The sequence below is a fragment of the Polypterus senegalus genome, chromosome 8 (assembly GCF_016835505.1).
Source record: "Polypterus senegalus isolate Bchr_013 chromosome 8, ASM1683550v1, whole genome shotgun sequence".
Lineage (NCBI taxonomy): Eukaryota > Metazoa > Chordata > Cladistia > Polypteriformes > Polypteridae > Polypterus > Polypterus senegalus.
In genome coordinates this window covers 187454227-187479399 of record NC_053161.1, presented here as the reverse complement: position 1 = coordinate 187479399, position 25173 = coordinate 187454227, and the positions used below count along the sequence as shown (strand labels likewise).

Here is a 25173-nt window from a genome sequence, read left to right as displayed (position 1 = left end):
CAGCACCCTCAGACTGGCACTTCAATTATTAGATGAGCCATACAGTAGTGTGTTTTATAATGAATTCATTACAAAAAAAGATTTATTTTTTAGAAAATTGTTAACAAAGTACGGTAATTATGGAACTTGTGTTTCTAATAAAAAGTTTACATTTTGAATCTTTTTTTCTATACAAAGACGTTTCAGTGTTTAGGTGTGAGAGGCTGCAGCCCCACTTGTACTTAAAATGTTTTATTAACCATAAATAACGAGACCACCTTGAGTTAGTAGCGAGTTCGTTCTTTTACTTATTTTTGAAAGTATTTACTTTGTTATCCTAATTAGTCAGAATGATGTAAGTGGGGCGTCACTGTGATTTGATTTGACTTTACACGGCTGGGGGGCTCCACATTCCTGACTACACCTGCGGTGCACGTGAAGGACACAGTTGCTGCCGTTGGATGCCAATATGAGACTGCTGGTGATTTGTGATTGACGAGTGATGAGGTGAAATAAAACAAACTCAGCAATCGGGGAGAGACGACCGGCCGGAGGAAGTTGGTTTGTTGTCCCTTTTGTTCTTAGAGGAGTTCATTAGCGCTAACCATTGTGAGGGATTGCCGGCCGTGTATTCCGGTCAATACCCCCAAGCCGCCAGGTGGAGCCCTCAGGGCAGCATGGAGGTCCCAAGAAAACCTGCAGGGCATCATGGACAATATGGTTTTTATGCACAGCCCTGCTGGATGCCATGGGGGCCACAAGAGGGAGCTGCAGGGAGGACCAAGGACTTCTTCAGTGCCCTATGACCCGGAAGTTCGTCATAGGAAGAGCTGGGCTTCTGGGTTGAAGAGAAGAGCTTTTACCTGACCCGGAAGTGATTGAGAATCACATGGACTGGGGATTGGGAACACTTCTGGGTCAGGAGATGTAAAAGGACTGTGGGAGCTCCCAGACGGCGAGCTGAGTTGGGAGGCAGGGTGGCTAAGCGTCTGGGAGAGGAGGATTGTTATTGTGTTTTGTTTATTGGAGAATTGTGGAGAGGAGCGTGCTTTGTGCACCTTATTATTATAATAAATATTATTGGACTTTTATCTGGTGTCTGACATGTGGTCTGAGGGTACAAGGGTGCAAGAAAACCCTAATCTGTCACACCATGTTATTCTTATTAATGGGGGACTCCCAGAATGCATAACAAGATGGCGCATGTTAATTTAGTGTTGCAGACAGCTGGTTCATCTACAAACCCCGTGAAAGCCGACTGAGGGGGGATTTTCATTTCAGGACGGGAGCTGATTTGGGAGAAGCGACGCAGGTTTAGTGGATGGAGCGCTCAGGTTAGACGGCTGTGATTTGTCTCACCATTGGGGGCCACTTTAGCCAGTTGATGGCTGCTAGGCTCTTAAAGCTTTATTTATTTATTTGTTTCATGTTTTTTTTTTTGTTTTTTTTCCAAAATTATCGATTTGAACGAGTGCAACAGGTGAATATTTATTCTTTGCTTTGGTGTTTTGCTATCATTTTCTTTTCGTGATGAACATTTTCTTTATTTTTTTAATGCAATGCGTCTGTTGCTCCATTTGTCCTAATTAGTAATTTTGTCATCTCTGACCAGTGTCTGACCCTGTCACCTGCCTGATGACGTCTACTGGGGGGCTAAGGAATGTTTTTCTCGCTTATCTCCTGCCACGGCACACACCACAGTTTATTTATCAATGAAGACCCCACACAGGTTGTGTCCCCGTCACTTGTCACTGTTCTGTGGACACTGAGGTGTGTTTGATCTTTCACATTCTCCATGATGAAGAAGAGTCTCATTATAACCTGTAAGCTTCTTTAGACAAAACTGAACATTCTACAGATTTGTAACTGACTTATTGTGATTAAAGTTATTCAATCCTGCAGCTATTAATGAAAATTGTTTTAAAAATAACACAAATTACGAAACAGGCTTTCAATATGCAGACATATCTAACAATAACATGAAAATGACTTTTCTAGAACTTTCTAATCAGTTGTACTTTTCTCATTTCTCAACAAAGAGGGTCTAATAGTGAATTTCTGTGCTGAAAGATTCATTCAAACAAACCAAGTATAAATTATTTGATTTCTGTTGTTATTTAGCTGCTGTTTTTGCTTTCAGGTGCCATTGTGACACACAGCAGTGTATGTTCTGACATGGACCCTCGTCTATTTGTAGGCCTGACACCCCCTGCTGGACACACTAATGTCACCCTCAGTGTCCACCGACAGTCAAACTAAACTCATGAAGGTTTTATTACTCACTTGACACGTCTGCAGCAGATGAGCCCGGTGTTAGTCTCCTGATGCACTCTGGGGTCAGCTCTGTGTCTGACAGGTTGAGCTCCTCAAGTTCTCCACAGCAGCTGATGACAGAGCCCAGCACAGCACAGTCCAGAGGAGATAAAGTCATCTCACTAAACTTCATCTTTAAATCCTTCCCAATGGCGTCTCTGATTAACTTCTTATTTTGAGTCTCATAGAGCCACTGACACACTCGCAGAGCTTCACTTTATCTCCTCCCTGTAGCGCCTCTTCAGCTTTCTTCTTCACCCACTCCAGTATCTGCTTTGCTGTCTTCATCTTTAACTCCCCCATGACTCCCCCCAGTGTTTTAAACACAGAATATCTGCACAGTCCTGCTAAAAATCGAGTGAGATTCTCAAACCGGCCATCTTTACACGAGTCCAACTTCTCAAGCAGCTCCTCAATGCCCCCTGATGGATCGATGTAGAAGGAACAGGCGGCCATGAACTCCTGCAGGGTGAGGTGGTAGAATGTGTACGTTGTGTGCTCCAGAGTACTTTCCCTCTGAAGGATTTCTTTGAGGAACCCTGAGAGGAATGGAGAGGACTGGATGGGCTGGAGACGAAAGGTGGACATCTCAAACTTGTCATAAAACACAAGAGTCCTGTTGGCCACCCCATAATAAGCCATCTTTCCCAGTTTGACCAGAATCTCTCGCTGGTCTTTTGCTTCTCGTCTGTGATTGGTGAGGATGTTGTGAAGAAACATCACAAAGAGCTCAGTGACAGTTCTGGGGGCAGCTCCTCGCTCTTCTTCAGGTGTCATGAAGTGGCTCTTCAGCACAGAGCAGATAATCCAGCAGTACGAGGGGTTGAAGCACATGGTGTACAGGATTTCGTTCTCCTCCACGTATTGAAAAGCCTCAGAGCCCTGATCAGCATCACCAAAGAACTTCTTAAAGTACATCAGCCTTTGTTCAGGGAAGAACCCCAGGATCTCTGCAAATCGATCAACTCTCTCCATGTCCAGGGTCTCCAGGGCTGTTGGTCTGGTGGTTATCAGGACTGTACAGCCCTTCAGTAATGTCCTTCTGACCAAACTAGTGACCAGGGAGTGAACAGGAAAGTATTCATCTATGTTTGAGCTGAGCCACTGCTGTGTGAAGTCCAGTTTGTGTTTGTACTCATCCAGCCCATCAAATATAAAGAGGAGAGATTCAGGTTTCTGAAGGATTTCTCTCAACTTTGGATCATTGAGATATTTATAGTGCCTTACAATCAGCCTGGTCAGAGGCATCTGTGGCTCTGTCTCTGTGTCTAGTAGGTTGAGCTCCCTGAATTTAAACAGGAACACAAATGCAAACCTCTGGTACTGAGTGCCTCTGGCCCAGTCAAACATGATCTTCTGGACCATGGTGGTCTTCCCAATTCCAGCCACCCCACTGACCACTACAATGTGAGGGTCTGTCTCACTTCCAGGATTCCTCCTAAAAAGCTGCTCAGTCCAGATTCGCTCACATTTCTCTTTTGTCCGCTCCTCTATTAGCTCTGCATGTAGTCTCCCCATCTTTTCAAGTTCATGTTGCCTCTCACCGTAGGTCCTTCTGTACTGACCAATGATCATCAGCTCTATGTATCGAGTCTCAAAGCCCACAGCTCTGGTGCATGGATCTCCAGGGGAAGTCTGATCCTCCAGAGATCTTGTAGATTTAGACACACCACCTCTGTGTGTCTCATGGAGACCTGAAAGTGATAAAGAGAACTTGTGAAAAAAGAAAAATAAAGAATGAACTTTCTGGAGTCTGACTTTGATGTTTGGGAGATGCCAGTTGATCAACACCTTGCAGTCAGGGTCACTGAACTTGAAGAAGAGGAGGCTAACTGGTGGTCCAGTAGGAGATTACAGATCTTGCCCAGGTGTTTTAGGGGATAGCGTGAACCTGAGAGGAGACTTCAAGCAGACAGGTAGAAACAGGTGTGTCATTGTTGGACATGCAGTACACACAAGGCTACAGGTGCACACTGGCCAAGGTCTCCAACCAGACGTGAGAGTTACGAACCATTGTCAGGTCTTTGTGGAGCTTGATGGTGACTCTAAAAATTCTGTGGTGGAAGAGACCCAATGGGTCACTTGAAAACCAGTCACACCAGAAAGAAAAACGTAGTGATAGTACAGGACTCAGTCATCAGAGGGATTGAGATTTAGGTTTGTGTTCTTTGTGGTCAGACTCTTGTATGTTGTGCTGCCTACCTGATGGACAGTTGGGACACCTCCTTGGAAGAGTGAACAGGCTGCTGGCAAGAGTGGGGGGGATTTAGCTCTCATTGGCCATAATAGAAAAGAAGACAAATGCGTGGGCAGAGTGACACTTTGACAATCCAGGAGTTACGTGCCAAGCTGAGGAGTGGAGCTGACATGGTGGTCTTCTGACTTTTCCATACATTAGTCCATGTAAGACTGAGGAGATTAGCAAGTTTAAACTTATAGCTCATCTTGGGGTAGGACAGAAGGGCACAGGTTTATGGGGCATTGGGATGTCCTGTCAAGAAGCATTTGATCAGGAGGGACACCAATGTGGGAGCGTGGGGGGCGTTAGGTAGGACATATAAGTAGATAACTCAAAGATCAGGGGGTGAGAGTTTAGTAGGGAGGTTAGGAGAGGCCTGATTTAAAACATAACATAATTGAATGCACACCACAGTGTAAAAACAAATACAAAAACAGTTCAGAAGTTTCTACTCAAGGATAAAGTGTCAAAGGTAATTGAGTAATACATTGAAATTATTGGCCTTACATTCATTAAAAACAAAAATACACTGTATGAGTCGTTCTGTACAACTGAACAAACAGCAAACTGAGAAAGTATTCCGACTCCATCCATTTCTGCAAATTTTACTGTACTGTAGATTTAATTTGAAATAGATCCATTTGAAATTTTTGCCTATCCATCAACACTGAATAACCCATAATGACAAAGTGAAAAAACATTTTCAGAAAAGTGTTCAAATTTTAAATATCAAAACCTGTAATCTCTCTTTAATAGAAATGTTTAGCCACTTAATTCAGTACTTTGAAGAATCCCCTTTGGCAGCTTTCCAAACTGGTAGTCTTCTTGCTACGTCTCTATGAGCTTTGCACACCTGGATTTGTTGAGTTTATCCCATTATTCCTGGTAGATCCTTTCAGACTCTGTTAGGCTGGATGGTAACTGTCTGTAAACTGCCATCTTCAGGTCTCTCCACACATGTTCTATGGGGTGTAAGACTGGGCTTTGGTTGGCCCCCTCAAGGACACTCAGAGACTTTTCCAGAAACTGCTCGGGCATTGTCTTAGCTGTATTCTTCAGGTCACTGAGCAGTCACCCCAGTGGTGTGCACTCTGGAGCTGGTTTTCTTCAAGGGCTTCTCTGGATTTGTCTGCATTCCTTATCTCGTCTAATTCTGGCCAGTCTTCCTGTCCCTGTACCCCCATAGCAAGATGCTGTCACCTCCAACCATCACTGTAGGATTGTATTAGACAGATAATGAGCAGTGCCTGGTCTTTGACAGACAAAGTGCTTGGAGTTCTGACCCAAGAGTTCAGTTTTTGTCTCCCCAGACCAGAGATTCTTTTTTCCTCCTGTTCTTATAGTTCTTTATATTGTCATATGCCTTTTACTTAATAGGGGCTTCCATGTAGCAAATCACCAAAAGATGCCTGTGTATCCAGCAGGGGATGCTAGCTCCCTTGGTGGAATGAGTTCTTTTGTAATTGCGGCGTGTTACATAACCTGAGTCTATATAGATATGATATTAAAAGGCGATACCCCTCCCTTAGTGAGTGATACGTCGGTATGAATTCACATAGGAGAAATAACCAAACTTACTATAATGATAGTTTACACTCCATAACAGTCAAAGGAATAGCAAGACTTTCAGGAGTGGGGGCCCAATGTGTAGAGTCTGCGTCGCTGCATTGGAAGGATTTTCAGGATCGGATGACGTTATCTCCCATCCGTCCATTGGCTTCAGGGGTGTGCCGGGCAATGTTCCAAGGCTTTCTACTCTCTCTTCATGTGCAGACCCCCACTTAGGTGAATCATGCCATTCCAAACAAGGAAAAGGGGATGCAGTTTCATGCTGACTTTGACACACAAAAATAGTCTAACACTGCCCATTGCGTAGTTGTCCCTGTCTTGTCTTCTTTTGCTTGCCTAGCAGTTCTAAATGATGAGCCCTTGTGCCAGATCTGTGTCCAATGTTCATGTGAGTAGATTTATAAAATATTTTTGTTCAGAGGACAGTGACATATTAAACACATGTTACAGCCTGATTGATAGAGTGCTACTGAGATGGATATCATTCTGGCAGGTTCTCCCACCTCAGCAGAGGACTTCTGAAGCTCTAAGAGTTACAATTGGGTTGTCGGTCACCTCCTTGACCGAGGCCATTCTTGTCCAGCTACTCAGTCTGGATGGATAGAAAAGTCTCCCTGAAGAGTCCTGGTGGTTTTAGACTTCTTCCATTTCACAATTCTTGAGGCCACTGTGCTCCTCAAAGCTTTACAAATGGTTTTATCCCTTTGCTTCATTCCATGATTCAGCACAATTTGATTGTGGAGGTCTACGGAGAGCTCCTTGGACTTCATGGCTTGTTTTTTTGTCCTGACATGCAGTGTGAATTGTAGAATCTTCTATACACAGGGACATGTGTGCCTTTCTGAAGGATGTCCAATCAATTCAGGGTGGTGGACACAGGTGGACTCTAATCAAGTTCTTCAAACATCTCAAGGAGAATTAAAGCAAACAAGAGGCACCAGAGCACAACTTCAAGTGTCGCAGCAAATGGTCTAAAGACTTCTAGGAATGAAAGATCTCAGTTTTTGATTTTGAATATTTTTTTGCAAACCTTTTTGAAAACATGAAGTCACTTTGTCGTTATGAGTTATTGAATGTACAATCTCACCGGTGTCGTATTTGTTTTGTCCCATCGACTTTTCCACCTTTATCTTCTGATCTGATTGCTCTTTTCGAATTTTACTTACAAATGCTACTGGCGATTGCCTAGATTACACCTGCTTCAGTCCTGCGTGAGCCCCTCTTCCTTCTCTCCTGTTACTGCCTTCGCGGTGAGTATGAATCTACTCTTGCTTCATTTGCAGTCGCCAGTCTGAACTGCGAATGTGCAGCCTGCCTGCAGTGCTTTTCCTTTTCTAGCTGGATATGCAGTGAGATTTGGGTTGGCTAACGTGTGGAGATGGAGTTAGTATGATGTTGTGAGGTATTCTCATCGCTCTTGGTGGTATCCACTGGTGTCTGGATATTCTTAGCCCGTTCTGTCTCTGGTTTGGAGTTGTGCTGTGTGTTGTCATTTCTACTTTTTTGGCAATGCAGCTCATATATTCTCCAAATGGACTTAAAAATCTTGAATGTCATCCACGATTGGTCTCTCTGATGAATAATTTTTGCCAGTCATTTGGAATTACTCAGCGTCCTCACTATATTCACCGGTCTACAAGAGGCCCCTCGCAGATCTATAGCTCGGACGCGTCGATTCCAAGTATATTGATATCTCACTGTTTTGAGTGGCGTAACGCTAGGGCTGAAATATGAATAAACACGGGCCATCTTCATCATCTTCAGGAAGTGTCTGCACCCTACTCTCCCGTCTGTTCCAACTTTAGGTTCGCCCTTTTGAACACTTGCTCCCTAACAAGACCTCCCTGATTAACTACCTCATCTCCCAGAAGCAAGTGGACATGTTTCTTCTTACAGAAACTTACAGATACACTCTATGAGCCTTTTCAGTCCAGCTTTTGTACAAAGCACAACACTGAGACAGCTCTTCTCCATGTAGTCAATGATCTTCTCCGGTCTGCAGACTATAGTTCACTTCATATTCTCCTCCTTCTCGACTTAAGTGCAGCATTTGACACTGTTAATCATGAAATCCTCCTGTTACGTTTCTCTGCTGTAGGCATCTCTGGCTTAGCTCTTCAATGGCTCACATCATATCTCTCTAATAGGTAACAGTTTGTCACACTTGGCCGATATAAATCCTCCACCTCACCTGTGTCGCATGGCGTCCCTCAGGGTTCAGTCCTTGGGCCGTCACGTCTTCTACTTTATATCCTTCCTTTGGGTCAGATTATTCTCAGACATGGCCTTCTTAAGTAAAATTCTAGAGAAGGCAGTCATTTTGCAATTAAATGACCACCTCAATAAAGATGCTATTCTTGATACATTTCAGTCAGGCTTCAGAACAAATCACAGTACAGAAACTGCACTTGTTAAAGTAGTAAATGACTTGCGGGTAAATGCAGACAGAGGCCATTTATCTGTTCTCATCCTCCTCGATCTGAGTGCTGCGTTTGATACCATTGATCACAATATTCTTAGAAATCACCTTAGTCAATGGGTGGGCCTCTCTGGCAGGGTCTTAAATTGGTTTGAATCCTACCTGGCAGGGAGAAAATTCTTTGTTAGTTGTGGTAATCACATCTCAAAGACACATGATATCCGATATGGTGGTCCACAAGGCTCAATCCTGGGTCCGCTGCTTTTCTCAATCTACATGCTTCCGTTAGGTCAGATTATCTCAGGTTACAACGTGAGCTACCACAGCTATGCTGATGACACACAGCTGTACTTATCTATAGCACCTGATGACTCCGACTCTTTTGATACACTAACACAATGTCTTACTGGTGTTTCTGAATGGATGAATAGTAATTTTCTCAAACTAAATAAAGAGAAAACTGAAATTTTAGTAATTGGCAATAATGGATTCAGTGAGATTATCAGAAATAAACTTGATGCACTAGGATTAAAAGTTAAGACGGAAGTAAAAAATTTAGGGGTAATTGTTGACTGTAATCTGAATTTTAAATTGCATGTTCATCAGACCACTAGGACAGCATTTTTTCACTTAAGAAACATAGCTAAAGTTAGACCTCTTATATCATTGAAAGATGCTGAGAAATTCATTCACGCTTTTGTTTTCAGTCGACTAGATTACTGTAACGCACTCCTCTCAGGACTACCCAAAAAAGACATAAATCATTTGCAACGAGTGCAGAATGCAGCTGCTAGAATCCTAACTGGGAAAAGAAAATCCGAACACATTTCTCCAGTTTTGATGTCACTACACTGGTTGCCTGTGTCATTCAGGATTGACTTTAAAATACTGCTTATGGTTTATAAAGCCTTCAATAATCTCGCTCCATCTTATATATCGGAATGAGTGACATGTTATATTCCAAATCGTAACCTTAGATCTTCAAATGAGTGTCTCCTTATAATTCCAAAAGCTAAACTTAAAAGAAGTGGTGAGGCGGACGGCCTTATGCTGTTATGCACCTAAAATCTGGAATAGCCTGCCAATAGGAATTTGCCAGGCAAATACAGTAGAGCACTTTAAAACACTGCTGACAACACATTACTTTAACATGGCCTTTTTATAACTTCACTTTAACTTAATACTGATACTCTGTATGTTCAATTCTTCATAATAACTATTCACAGTGGCTCCAAAATCCATACTGACCCCTACTCTCTTCTGTTTCTTTTTCCGGTTTCTTTGTGGTGGCGGCCTGCGCCACCACCACCTACTCAAAGCATCATGATGCACCAACATTGATGGACTGAAAGCCAGAAGTCTACGTGACCATCATCATCAGGTCCTTCCATGAAAACCCTAAATACAAAGAGGACTGTTTGACTTATGTTAGGTAGATTGCCCAGAGGGGACTGGGCGGTCTCTTGGTCTGGAACCCCTACAGATTTTATTTTTTTCTCCAGCCTTTGGAGTTTTTTCTGTCCACCCTGGCCATCTGACCTTACTCTTATTCTATGTTAATTAATGTTGACTTATGTTTATTTTTATTGTGTCTTCTGTTTTCTATTCATTTTGTAAAGCACTTTGAGCTACATTTTTTGTATGAATATGTGCTATATAAATAAATGTTGATTGATTGATTGATGGCCTTAACTTATCTTAGTAATGACTTGCCTCCCAGCACACTCACTGACTGCATCACTAATCTTAAGCTATGGATGAAAAATAATTAACTTTCTCAAATGTAATGCCAATAAAACTGAAGTGTTACTGGTAGGTCCAAAATCCCAACTTTCTAAGGCATCCAAATTCTTTATTTCTGTTGATGGTCCACTTGTCAAACCTGCTCCTGTTGTCAGAAATCTTGGTGTTTTGTTTGATTCATCACTTAACTTTGAGCTACACATTAGGTCTCTTTTCAAAATTTCATTCTATCATCTCTGTCATGTTGCCCGCCTCTGTCTATTTCTGTCCTTTAATGATGCTCAAACTCTGGTTCATTATTTCATAATGGCTTGTATTTATGACTGTAATTCCCTCTTTATTGACCTCCCTGCAAAATCTACACATGAGCTACAGTATATAGCTGTACTCCACAGCCAGAGTCCTCACCCACACAAAGTGTTTTGCTCACATCTCCCCAGTTCTCTCCCAGCTTCACTGGTTACCAGTTCCATCAAGGATTAAATTCAAGATTCTGCTACTCACCTTCAAAGCCCTACATAACCTTACACCTCTCTACCTCACTCAGTTACTAGCTCCTAACACTCCTTGTCACTCTCTCAGGTCTTCGAGCAGTCATCTCCTTACTGTCCCAAGCATCAGGCTCTCCACCCTGGGAGGACAGGCAGGTCCTTCAGTATTATGGCCCCTCAACTCTGGAACTCTCTTCCTCAGTCTCTCCTTGTTTGCTCCTCTTTCTGCAGTTTTAAATATCAACTGAAAACTTTCCTCTTCTACAAACTTTTGTCATCTGTGTAATTTTTATTTTACTCACTAAAGGAGCTCAATAAATGTAACTTATTATTATTTATTATTATTATTATTATTATTATTATTATTATTGTCTTGTTAAATAACAGAGACTGGCAGGAGGAGAACATCGACGGGTACACATTACTGTGGAAAGATGAATAAAAGTGAAAGGTGTGGGAGTCGCCATGTGTATAAAATATGATTTGAATGTAAGGCGTCTTCAATTAGATGGTGAGCCACAGCTTAGTGAGGATGTTTGGTACGATGAGACAGCATTAGGGGTCAAGGCTTCATATTTGGAGTGTGTTACAGACCACCTAATGACATCAATAACTTCAATTGACATCCTTTTATAATATTAAAAAGATAAGCTTAAAGGGGGATTTTAAAGTCATGGGGGACTTTTAATTACCCAAACATTAACTGGGGCAACATTACAAGTAGCAGAGGACAAGAACAGGAGTGTTTAGACGTAATGAGTGACTGTTTAGAAATCCATATGTTAAATCACTAACTCAGGAGGGAAGCCTGCCTGGATTTGGTATTTGCTAATAATCAGAATACAATTGAAGGGATGGATGTGATTGAACCACTGGGGTCAAGTGACCACAATGTAATACAATTCACAATGTCTTGGTAGAGAACATAGCAGGGAAGCTAAAAAGGACTTAATAATAATTAAGAGAAAATAAAAGATGAGACAAAGAGAGTCTTTCAGTATTTTAGTAGTAAAAGAACAGGAGGTGAAGAGTATCAGGAATAGTCAACAGGAATCTGCTCTGGTCCTTCTTGTCCAGTGTCACTGTGTGGTCAGACTAGTCCAGTTTGTTGTTTATATGGACAACTGGTACCTTGTTGCTCTGTACCACTTCCATGTTCTCCACCTGGATGGTGACTGATCTCAAAGGTTCCTTGGCATGCCATACATCCACCACCAACTCATCTGTCTTTCTGATGTTGATCTTCCTTCACCATAACACAAGGTCCTCCATAAACCTTGTGTGCTCTGACTTGTTTACATTAATAACACAGCCTATGATGGAGGAGTCATGCGAGATTTTCTGTACGTGGTTAGTGCTGGTATTGTACTGGAAGTCCTTTGTGTTGAGAGTAAACAGGAAGGGTGACAGAGCAGTTCCCTGAGGTAATAATAATAATTCTTTGCATTTATATAGCGCTTTTCTCACTACTCAAAGCGCTCAAAGGTACTCCAGTATTACACACCTCCATTTCTGACTCACAGTCCCTCAGCCTCACAATCTGCTGTCTGTTAGTCAGGTAGTCCAAGACCCAAGAGATTGTGGGGGCATCAAGATTCAAATTCTTTAGCTTTTTCCCCCAGTCAATGAGGCAGAATGGTGTTAAAGGCAATGAGAAAACTCAAAGACCATGATCCTGACCATCTTTGTCCAAGTGGGAGTAGAGTCTGTGGAACATGGAGATGAAAGCATCCTCAACACCTACTGTACATGTGTCTGATAGGCAAACTTTAGAGGATCGAGATGTTCTGAAACCAGTGGTTGGAGGTGTTTCAGGACCAGCCTCTCAGAGATCTTCATGATGGATGACATTAAAAGAAACTGGTCTGAGGTCCTTGGGATCACTGGATCAAAGCAGCACATGTGAGGGATAGCATGGGTTTAGATGAGGAGATCATATCTCACTAGTAAAGTGAAATTGTATGAGGAAGCAATAAAAGCAGATGAATAGATACGTGTAAATGAAGTGTGAATAAAGGGCACAGTCTGTTGGTGGGTACAGAATTGACTCAAACACAAGAAGCAAAGAGATGTTAGGAGAGGAGCCTTATCAGAATGAGATCACCATAACAGTGGAGTCCCTCAGGGGTCAGTGTTGGGCCTGCTGTTCTTTTTAATATAAATAAGTGTTCAGGATAAGAATTTACAAATAAGTAACATCAGCGTGATGATGATATCAAACTGGGTGGGAGTATTGGTAGACAATGCAGAACCAGTCATATTCTTACAGAGGGATCTGGACAGCATAGAGACTTGTACAGATCTGTGGCAGATGAGATTTAATGTAAATAAATGTAAAGTATTACATGTGGGGAGTACATTGATTTGAATACGCAGTGGAGTTGGGGTGGGGGGTCTAAAACTTAAACATGTCCCTTACAAAAAAGGCCTGGAATTGTAATAAAATGATCTTTATTACATTGAGACAGTGGACAGGAGCTATGAGTATGGCTAGCAGAATAATAGGTTATATAGCGCCCCCATGTGGAGTACAAGTCACTTTAGGTTATAAAACACTTTATAACACACTAGTGACGTCTCGCCTGGAGTGTTGTGTGCGCTTTTGGTCGTTGGTTTACAAAACGTATATTGCAGCAGTAAAGAAAGTCCAGAGATGAGCAGCAAGGCTGATTCAGGACTGAGAGGTCTGCACTATGAGGACAAACTGAAGGAGTTGAACCATTTCAGCCTAAAATGAGGCAGATGAAGATACCATAAATTAAGTTTTTAATGTAATTTAAATGTCATACAAATATGAACATTTTTCTACACAAAGAAAACAACAGATACATGGAAAAAAGTGATCAGAAAGTGTGGTGAAGTTTAGGATTTTAAGACCCTTCAAAGCTGACAATGTTATTTTAAAAAAGATTAGGACAATAGGATTAGGTGAGCTTGTTGACATGAATGGCCTGATCTCGTCACAACTGTTCTGATGTTCTAACTGAGCAGCAGAGTCCTGGAGGAGCTGATGACCGGAGATACAAGACCAGTGGCTTACCTTTAATACCATCATCAATGGGAGTGGGCTGGAGACTGGCCTGAATGTCCATCAAGAGGTCTGGTCCTGGAAAGACAACAAGAGAGACAGAAGAGACAATTACAGCAGTAAAGGAGCAAATTAACAAAAAGAAAAAGTGAGTACAGTGAGGTATACAGAAAAATATCAGAAACTAACAGACTGCTGTTAACGTGGACTTCGTTTGGCACCAATAAAGAGTTAACATTTAAAAATAAACAGCAAACCACCCATGTGTGTCCATATTGGGAGGTCTGCATTTAACTGTCCAGGAAAGAAAACCCAGGAAATGACACATAAGAGAGCAATAGGAACAGTAGACATATTGTGTGTTTATCATGCTGAGGAAAGCAGGAACTCTTTACTGAGATCTCAGGGGTACAATAAGCTTCATGTGGATATGAAAGAAGAAAAAAATGGATGAGCATGAGTGTGGGCATCAGGGGGGGCATCTAAAGCTGATGTTTAAACACCCCGACCTGAGGGGAGTGCTAAGATTAGGGGTGTTGGCAAACAACAAAATTGGTGACTTCCTGTTAAAGAAAGAAAAAAATATCATTACTGATCATCCTGGTGGGCTGTAGCTGTAGGCTTGTAAAGTGTAGAAGGGGTGACATCCAAGTCAAATATGCGGTCATGACAGGTCACACATAGGAGACAGTAGCACACCAGTTACTAAATAGTATGGTGGGACCACTGCCCCTTTAAAGACTTTAAGACACATAAAATAAAATAAAAATCAGAGAAGCTGAAGAAAGTGTTGGCATTGACGGCCAACAAGCAGAGGTCTCGGTGTAAGTGATGGACCTGACAGTTGTTAGTCTGGTGGCCTACAGACAGTAACGTTGTGTTTTGTGGTCGTGTGTCTCTCACTTTGTCTCCTTTTCTGATTTGCACACATTCAGTGTTTCCCTGTCACACAGAACTCTATTAACTCACCACACTCTGTCACCTCCTCCAGTATTCTTGTCATGTTTGGTGATGGAAATCTCGCAAGTTCTTCAGCCAGCGCCTCCCACAGGCTCACCAGTACCACACTGTCCATCTTCATTATGTCATTGATGAAGGACTCCACACCTGCTCGCCTCTCACACTTTTCTTTGGCTTTGAATCTCTGAAAGACAAGCAAGTAACCATATGGCTAATTTAGAAAAGACCACTAGGGGAGCAGAGCAGAGTGGTCAGTGGGGTCTGATGACCTCACAATAACAGAAAGACCTCGTATGGACGGTCAGGCAGTCTCAGATGATTCTCCTGAGCTCACCATCTCTGCTCAGCTCTCTGTGCCTCGTAATGACAGGGAGAACTGCCTACCTTGGCATCATCGTTGGTGAGGATGTTCTTGGTGGCCAGGTTCTGCAGGATACTTGTGATGTCATATTCAATCACATAGGCCAGGTAGGGCTTGTAGAACTCAGTGATTTTGAGGAGATCCTCATGAGAGAAAGTTTGTATTACTTTAGGAAATTTCTGTGTGAAACCTGAAATGGAAAGAAAAAAGATGGAACTTCACAAATACAAATGTGTTGGAGGCTCAGGGATCAGAATTCAGTCTGACATGACAGCTTATCTCAATCCTAAGTAGTGGCCCCACAGTAAATTTGAGGGAACAGCATCGACAACAGGCTGGACTGGCCTCATAATACACACAAGTTGCTGAATATAAGAAAGGACAAAGTAGACCCTTTTTACTGAGGAGACTGTGCTCCTTTAATGTTGGTAGTGACATCCTTTACATGCTCTACAACTCTATGATGGCCAGTGTGGTTTGCTCAGTCAGTTATATCACTTCAAGAGAAGTCAACAAGATGATCAAGAAAATGATTAAGAAGGCACTCAATCACTGGGAAAACAGTGTAGGTTTGGAGGAGTGGATCTCTGATGTAATGAATGAGTTCTAATCTCCAAGGCTCAAAGAGAACAGCTGTCTCGGTCACCATGAATGTGGTCAGCTTCCAGCTCCAAAAGAATTGCTCATATCTGACTTTAAAGGAAAGAACAGCCTGTGGCGATCAAATTGAATCAAAGTCCCTTCCAGTTACAGGTCCAGTGCTTGATTTTGTCCATCAGGTTTAGCCAGAGTTCAATTTTGGATTGCAAGTCTAAAACACTGTGGAATAAAAATTACATATCCCCTTGTTATTCTAAGGGTTAACATGTGGCCTGTCATCAGCTGGACTGTTGAACAAGAATGTACTCTGTGCTTCAAGTGCAAACTGCTTTTTAAAGAACTCCTGCTTTTGTGTTAAAATAGCTGTATGACTTATTAACTATAAGATGACTTACGACTTATGTTAAAAAGAGGAACAACTCCTTTAGAGGTAAACAAGCTCACAATATAAGGAGTTGTCTGGGGACTGTAAGGGGGGCTTCTCTCTGGCTTGCAAGCACAGAACTCACAACTATTCATCTGTTGCCAATAAAAATTGTTGATTGATTGATGAAGCTCCTGTCTTCCTCAGCGTATTTCTTCCACAACACAAATGTCCTTTTGGTTACCTTGTTGTGTGACGGTGTCTCCACAGACATGTCAGCTCATCCTTGAATTAGGTCTTCATTCTCAGATGCAGTACAGAGCTGACCACAATGTAGGCAGAGCTGCAGTTTTGCTCTTCGTTTTACTGTTCAGGTGGTGGTAATGAAGTCAGCTTTCTGCTCCTCTTCTTATTCTCATTAATTATTCGGCCTCGTGTACCACTGAAAGTCAAGATAAATGGGACAATGCCAGCTTGTCCTACAGTGGAGTAGAGCTGCTGGCACACATCCCACCCAACCACTAAAGTTCAGCAGTAAATGAGGTTTTTCCCCACATAGGACCCCAACACTTTCATCAGTATATCTGTGTGCATTATGATTTTGTAAAGTTTGTAATTGTGTTTTATCTGTGAACTTATTACGGCACTCTGAGCCAGCACTCCATGAAGAGCGCCATACAAAATAAATGGAATTGAACTGAATTAGCGACTTCCACAGGATCTGCCTGTCAGTTTATATCTGATTACTGAGGTGCTGCTGGTCGGCTCCTCCTGTCTTTGAAGAGTGCGGTGTGTGGCAATTCAATGAAATGTGATTCTGATGAAGCCAGTCAGATTGGTCTCCTATTTTTCCCTGTCATTATCTCAGCCAATCAAAATGCACACAGAGCAGTACAGGAGATGAGGCACAATTGCCAGAGTTGACTTTTGGAGGTAACATCTCTCTATATATAGAACATCCAATGTCTGCCTGTCTGTAGGACTATCTGTCCATAGGACTATCTGTCCACTTTTCACGAGAGAACTACTTAATAGATTTAGATCGAGTTTTTTTCTATGATTTGCTTGAACATTGCGGTCGATTTTGCGATTTCTCTCATTGCTCTATGTGTCATAGTTTGCTTGTGGTACCGATTTATTTGTGTGAATCTGAGAGACATGCAGCGGGCTGAGCCTCTTCACTCATGTGCCAGCCTTGAGGCGTTCCTTATCTCTGCTTAGCTAGTGAACGACAGAACTACTCAAAGGATTTAGATCGGGTTTTTTTCTATAATTTGCTTGAACATTACAGTTGATTTTGCAACTTCTCTCATCGCGCTACAGAATCATAGTTCACTTACAGGAGCAATATATTCGCGGTAATCCAAGACAGAGGCTGCGGGCTGAGGGGAGGAGGAAGCGTGACGTCAGGATTAGGGATCCAGGGGACCCTCCTCACTGTCCTGTTTCACTGCTACACTAGCAGAGCCATGGGGATGGCTAGTTAATAATATGTTTGGCTCTCTTGAAAATCAAGCCCCTAAACATTAGGAAATTGGACCAAGTTGAAGATGTCCAACAAGATAACAGCTCAGTCAGTACCACTAGAATATGAATTATCAATTTTTTGACTTTTAATTTGATTTGACAAACATATGAACTTTAAGCTTGGCCAAATCTAAATACAGCTTCTTTGTAATGTAGGGGCATTTGTGTTAAAAGATATATTTGGTATTCTAAGAGTCAAAGTTCTTTCTTTACAATCATAATATATTATTTTATTAGAAGATACTGTATTCTAAAGTGAAGCATAACTATAAATGTATGAAAATAACAAGCCTGCTCTTGTGATTTACAACAGAGCTAATGGGTACTGGACCCCAAAGTGAGAAAAAGCATTAAAAGATGCTGAACACGTCAATTTTTGACTTTGCATTCATATTGCGAAACAGCACGTTCATGTCATTTTAGGAAGGAAAAAAACAAAAAGCAAAGAATTTTTTGAGACTCAGCCATTTTAAAGGAGGCTGACTGTACATTACACTGATCTGGCTTCTCTGCAGAACACTTTCAGTCCCAGGGCTGTGGATTCACCTCAGAAACTCGTCACCAATCACCGTTAATGATATTGAATGTTGAGGCCCAGATGTGAATTTCTGTTTCTGTTTTGTAGACAACAATAACCAAAAGTCTCACACAGTCATTCACATTCTTTCACTATACAGAAGCTTATTTCATTATTTCGCAAAGATATTGCCTGCTGATGCCTGTATGTTGATGCACATGTGTGCTTCAGTGCTCTAGCAAGAGAAAGATTGCAGTCAACAAACAAGGAGGGAACATACATTGTAGGTATACATTTAGTTTAAATCAAAGAGACATTTAGTAAGTTTCGTACAGATGCTTTAGTATTGGCAATGTGGTAGTACAGAGCTGTTATTCCAGCCTCGCCAGTCTAAATGTAGTTTGCATGTTCTCTCTGTGTATTTATGGGTTGATTTGTATCTGAGTGTTGTGTTTCTAGTTCTTTCATTTACTTCCCAAAGCCTTTAACTAGAGGTGAAAACAGGAATGTTGATCCACCAGTAAATTGGGAGCTTAGCCTTTTGGCTCAGCTCTCTCTTCATCTGGATTCACTAGTACAGTGAAAGCATAACCGATCCACGTGTCAAACTCCTTCTTCATTCTTCCTTCACTCATAAACAAGACCCTGAGATACTCGCCCACTTGAGGCAGCACCCCATCTCAAACCCTTTTTCAGCAGAGAACCATGACCTCAGACTTGGAGATTCTGATTCTCATAACTGCTGCTTTACACTCGGTGACAAGCAAACCCAATGTGCACCTGAGGTCACATCAGGATGAAGCCAGCAGGATCACATCATCTTCAAAAGCAGAGATGTCATCCTAAGGTCACCACACTGGAGATGATTCTCTCCTTGTCTGCTCCTAGAAATTCTTTCCATAAAGATTATGAACTAAATTGGTGACAAACTCCACACCACTGGGATTGAATCTAACTTACTGCCGGCAATGCGGACCAAGCTTTCACTCCAGCAGTATGGGGTCTGAATAGCCTGCAACAGCACCCCCCATAGGACTGCATTGGGGGTCACGACAAGCATTCTTCAGAAATGTGGAAGGAACATTTTGTTAAACTGAGACCTTTGCTACTTTAAAGTGGACATATTTGGTATGTTTTAGGGCTTTTTTATTTCACATTAGAACACAAGTACTCCTCACCTCCATTATAAAAGGAAAGAACAAGATACGCATTTATTAAGGTTTATAAAATATGCTTCACTTTAGAGCATTCTAAGATACACAATGACTGGGAAGAAATAACTTTGACTTGAAAAATATTGAAAATATCCTGTAAAAGTGATTAAGTTCCTAGTTTGTATGACAGTCATCCTCACCAGGACAATCAATGATATTCTTTCTTATCCTACGCTCCTTGTACATGTTTAAAGGGTGGATTCAGGACAGATGAACTGGTGGTTCTTTTCAGCTATTCCTACTCTGGCCTTTCTATCCAAACTGGAGAGCTCAAGGGGCCTGGTTAGACCTTTTCCTTATTTTGAAATAAGTGCAGGACCCACTGAGCATTTTCTGTGACAATTACACTTGGATCCACTCCCACTCTGGAGCTTACACATCTGCCCAGGGAAGTCTCCTACTTGAGCACTGAGATGGTAGCCCACCTGAAGAGACTGCTGTATGTCTGTCAGTTATTGTTCTTCCTTTCTCTCTGGTAGTTCAGTTAGAGGAGACGCACAGAGGGTCTTCAGTCCTGCTGAGGGTGTCAGATATCAGAGATGACATCTTGCTCAACAAGGTGCTCTGAACTGCTGGACTTTGATAATTATGTTGATGGTGCTGGACAGTTTTGAGCACTTACCTTGTGCTTATATCTGACCATAACCCACTAGCTCTCTGGAGAGGAGTCTCCTCCAACACCACTTTAGTTGTGCACAGTGTCTTTCTGAAGGACATCTAGGTGAGTTCCTCCAGTTCTCTGTTTATACACAGGAGTGCAACCTCCTCCTCAGCCACAACATTTATTTCTATAACTCATTTTTATACTACACATGTAGCTTAAAGTGCTTTACAAGATGTAAAGAAAACAATCATCAACCGTGAAGTTGAAGCGCTAGGTAACAAGGCATCTCAGTCTGGTGTGGACTTCTGGAAACCTCAATCCACAAAGCCAAAGAGTAAAAATGAATGTCATCATACTGGAGTTAGTTTTACAATTTGTTTAAACTAAACTGGTTTTGTCTAACAAGAGTTGAATGAAAACTAAATTCAATCATTGCTAGATGGCTGTTCCCTCTAACTGCTGCTTAAACCTCGTACTGTTATGGAGGACCAAGTGTTCATCCAGAGCTGATTGTATTCATCAGCTCTCTGCTACATTTTGCACAACTCCTGCCCTTTATGTGCCTTTTTTCTCAATCACTTTTAAGAACCTTAGGCAGCTGCTCATAAAGCAAAATTAACTTTTAAACCAATCAAATGTCTAAGGTCTCCTTTAACTTCTTGTCATCCTACATGTATTGTTGAGGTCTGACACTCTCAGCTCTTCAAGGTACACACAGTCATCAGTTCAGCTCAGTTACCTGACACACTTATCAGTTCAGCTTCTTTCTCCTTTAAACTTTTGCAGATTTTATCCTTCTCTGACTTTTCTCCTGTGATCAGAAGTTTTGTCCTTAAAAACTTCACACAACTGTCAACTGCTAGGAATTAACAATTAACTTTGTACCTCATCACAATGTGGATTCATTTATAACTACACTAAAGGCCCAACTCCCTTCAACGTTTAGGAGCAAATAAAAAGTGAAAAGATTAAAATCATAAAAAAGATTCCATTACACTAAGTGATATTACCTAGCAGTCCATCTACAAAGTTAACAGCACGCATATAAATATTGTGTATGAAGTCGGTTTCCTTTTCATAAAGCGTGACACTTTAAAACAGCTTAATGTCAAAAACAAACATCTCCAAGCTTTTACTCACCAGACAGAGCGGACGTCTTCATCACGTCTCCCTTTCTTGGAGATCATGGGCACAGATTTCTTACACAAGTCGTCTTCACTCATCTTATGATTCTGTGATCTGAATGGCAGTTTGTCTTCTTTGATGGCTCCTTTAAATAAATTTACTGTGACCTCTCAGCAGGTGGGGACTGTGGAAACAAAACAAAGAGGACAAGAAATTAAAAACAAATGACAAGAGCTGAGCAGAGGGATGGCAGACTCAGGTCTCTCATCATTTTGACATGAAGAACTGAAAGGAGATTGAAGTCCACAACTTGATAACGGACTCTGCAACTGAAAGTCGATGGTCAATGTGAGACTCTGATGTTCTGATCCACAATTTGATTGAGGCCTCAAAATTCAATTACGAGACGTGACACCTTTGGGACACATGAATTCAATGGCTGTATCTTCTTGTGCAGAACTCTGTAGGACCCTTAAGGTTATTTTGTGGATACACAACCTGCAAGACTGAAGTACTAGGAGGCTGTCATTGTTCAGAGACCTTACATTAGCCAGTGAATATTCTGTCTTTGGAGTTTTGATAATTTAGGTGTTGGCATATCTCAGACATTTGGAACATTGATATGAGGCTAACAACACGGTACGTAAAAAAACAGATTTGTAAATCACTAACACCTCTCATGGACAATGCAGTGTTCATTTGGACAATACATTTTCATTAAGTTTTAGTCTTAATCTTTGGACTAAATTGCATTTTAGTTTTAGTCACACTTGAATCATTTAGTTATTGTTAGTTTTAGTCAACAAAAAATAAATTCATTTTAATTGAGAAAAAGTAAATTAGTCGAACAGTCCAAATCAAATGGATGTCTTGTTTAACACATGAATATGCACAGAACATACTGTACCTGTAAATTATTATACTAACATGTACACTCAGCAGCCAAACCACATGTACTGATTATTGAACTTAAAATGAAGAGTTAGCTGTAGAGAGGATTTCCTCCAAAGGTCCCTGGTCAGATAATGGCCACTCTGCTCTGTCATCACACTTTTCTGCCCTTAGTTATGCTGCTGTAAAATTTTACCAAAAAGTCCGACCAAGCAGCACACATTTCATTTCAGTGCAGGGTTTATAAAGAATGAGATCATCATTGACTCTCTAATGTATCTGAACATGTGCACAGTTTAAATTTATTCTCTCATATTTTCTGTCCAATAACTGAAAAAACTGCTTAAAATTATACTAAAAATAAATTCAAACATTGTTATATCTGCACTGTTGAATTAGTGAATTCCAAAATAATTTAGGATTCTTACATTTAACTAAACCCTTAAAAGCTGTTTTTGTAACAAAATACATTTAAACTCTGGTTTGTCAGAGAATCACCCTGTTAGGTTTGCAACATTTACTATTGTAAGATTTATATTTACACCATTAGCTTGTAAAAAAGTGCCTCTGCTGTGCTGTTTCCAAAGTGTCTCACCTGAGTGATCTGACTTTGCTATTGCTTAGCCTGCGTGCAAATCCACAATTACAAAAGTAACTTATAGGTAATTAATCGAGACTGCATTACTTTCACTAACGCATTGTTTCCCAGCCTCAATCCTGGAGGAACACTCTGGCTGCAGGTTTTTGTTCCAACCAGCTTCTGTTTTTAATTGGACTCCTGGGCTAATTAAGTGATGTGTTATTTCCCAAGTTATGTGTTTTGAGAACAAAACAGAAATTACAAAACTAAGTTTGGTAATATGTTGCATAGTTTACTGTCAAATAATGCAAGGAATACGCGACAGAGTACACCCTCATTTGGGCTCATCAGGCATACACACTCTACTGCACCCCTCTTGGGAATCAAACCTCGGACGTCAGCATCAGAGACGAAGTCCCTTTACGCGCACCACGGCGTGTGGTTCATTTACTTGGCAGCCTGAAGATCGGAGTAATTACATTCATTGCATTCGTAGTCTGAGTCCCGACCTGAATTGTGTGGGTGGTTACCTACCAGGTAACTCATGTGGTTGGTCTGCCATTTGGCAAACATCTGCCACGATGCCCTCTTCAGTTGCAAGAAGCAGATCATGGAATGTTGCATAGTTTACTGTACTCTTTACATTATTTGACAGTAAACTATGCAACATTCCATGATCTGCTTCTCGCAACTGAAGATACTAGCTGAAATACCCAGGGTTGTAAATACACATATGTACTGTATATATATATACACATACACACAAACATTATATCTACAGTATATCTATATCTATATATATAGATAGCAAAATACCTGTGATTTGCAGCGGCAAAGTTCTGCCTTAAAAGTTTTATTAAGAAGAAAATGAAACCTTTTTAAACTGAGGGAAAATATACCAATAATTATTTGTTAAGGATATCTTTGTATACCACACTGTGAGTTTGGCCCTCAGGTTGTAACATGACCAAGCTGTGCGCTGAGCTTACTCTTGAGCATGCAACATACAGTTGGCCATGTGAACAGTAATCTTGTTTCAAATCTCACAGCTTGGATTGGTGCTGTCATAATCGGTTTGAGTTTCATGGTTTGTTTCAATTATAACAGTATTTGTAGGACTTGTGTTGAAGAGACATTCGGCATCTGTCAAGCGTTATAAGTATACAACCGGTTTCATCAATAACTTCACATCCAGCTTTTGAGAATTTAAACATTCATAAACATCAAAGTGTCCACTACTGAAATCGTCACCTGTGAATCTAAGATGTTTAAGAGGCATTGGCGGTTCTCCAAAGGTGTAAAATATTTGGCCATTTTGGTTCACTTGAAAGTGACAACCGAACAATTTAGCGGCAGCCATCAACTCACATGCAGAACCATAGGTGAAGGGCTTAAGCATTTCACTCTTCTAGTGCTCCTGTGTAGTCTAATTATCTCCTGTACCGTCATCAGTCCACACCTTGAACCTGTCCCAGTCATTCAATACATAAGACAGAATGTTCCTCGGGATATCAAGAGTGAGCCTGATATGGCCGTGCAATATGTAACAAAGAGAATGAAAAAGGCAGATGCCATCTCCGGGCATGGAAACCACTCGGTAAGTGACAGTTCTTTGATTGATGGTGATCACCTCGATAGACATGTTAATGCAGGTACGGTTGGAATGATAAAGGAAATGGGTACCTGAAGAATGTAAAGGAAGTCTAAAATACCTAAACAATAACTATAATCATAATAAACGAACAATAAAACAGCGGAGAAGCCGTGGATTAAATAAAAAGGCTATAGTTATCAGCAGGGAGACGTGAATCCAGTGGCAAAGCAAGGAAGGGAATGTAGAGACCGGAGCGACGGACGGCCTTATATAGGCAGGCAGCCAACAACGTGGGAGGCGTTGGGATGGGGGACCCAATGCCGCCTCACACGGTGACCGAGCTGCAAGCTATGGACGTATATATGTACGTAAGTAGGATTCAGTTAGCGTTGGGAACCCGTGTACCAAATTTCTTGAAGATGGGCCCATAAGTAACAAAGACTGTTGAAAAGTTCAATATGGCGGCCAACAGTGGCATCATACCACCGAAATAAGTACCAAATTTCAGTCTTCTACCTACACGGTAATTTGGAGAATTAGTGACGTTGGAAAGTTCAATATGACGTCTGACAGTGGCATCATACTACCGAAATAAGTACGTACATTGGTTTCAGTTAGCGCAGGGAAGCCGCCTGCCAGATTTCGTGAAGATGGGGCCATAAATAAGAAAGTTCAACATGGCGGGCGTTGTTGACCGTTATGACCGTTATGCATAGAATTTCGAAATGAAACCTGCATAACTTTTGTAAGTAAGCTGTAAGGAATGAGCCTGCCAAATTTCAGCCTTCCACCTACACGGGAAGTTGGAAAATTAGTGACATTTGTAAAATTCAATATGGCGACCGACAGTGGCGTCATACCATCGAAATAAGTACGTACATCGGTTTCGGTTAGTGCAGGGAAGCCGCCTACCAAATTTCATGAAGATGGGGCCATAAATAATAAAGTTCAACATGGCGGACGTTGTTGACCGTTACGACAGTTATGCGTAGAATTTCGAAATGAAACCTGCTTAACTTTTGTAAGTAAGCTGTAAGGAATGTGCCTGCTAAATT

General features: G+C 41.4%; 1 protein-coding gene across 1 annotated transcript in view; it reads right to left on the bottom strand.

Annotated features, from left to right (window-relative positions):
• Positions 1–2291: 2291 nt before the first annotated feature.
• The window catches only part of LOC120534515 (NACHT, LRR and PYD domains-containing protein 3-like), a 41355-nt gene continuing 18473 nt past the window's right edge, over positions 2292–25173 (bottom strand). Inside the window, exons 2-6 of the mRNA XM_039762119.1 lie at positions 21069–21237; positions 15126–15292; positions 14751–14925; positions 13794–13859; positions 2292–3986 (exon numbers count right to left, since the gene is read on the bottom strand). Of these exons, the coding sequence (XP_039618053.1) occupies positions 2455–3986; positions 13794–13859; positions 14751–14925; positions 15126–15292; positions 21069–21090 (1962 nt within the window). The 5' untranslated portion in view covers positions 21091–21237 and the 3' untranslated portion in view covers positions 2292–2454. The remainder of the gene's footprint in view (positions 3987–13793; positions 13860–14750; positions 14926–15125; positions 15293–21068; positions 21238–25173) is intronic.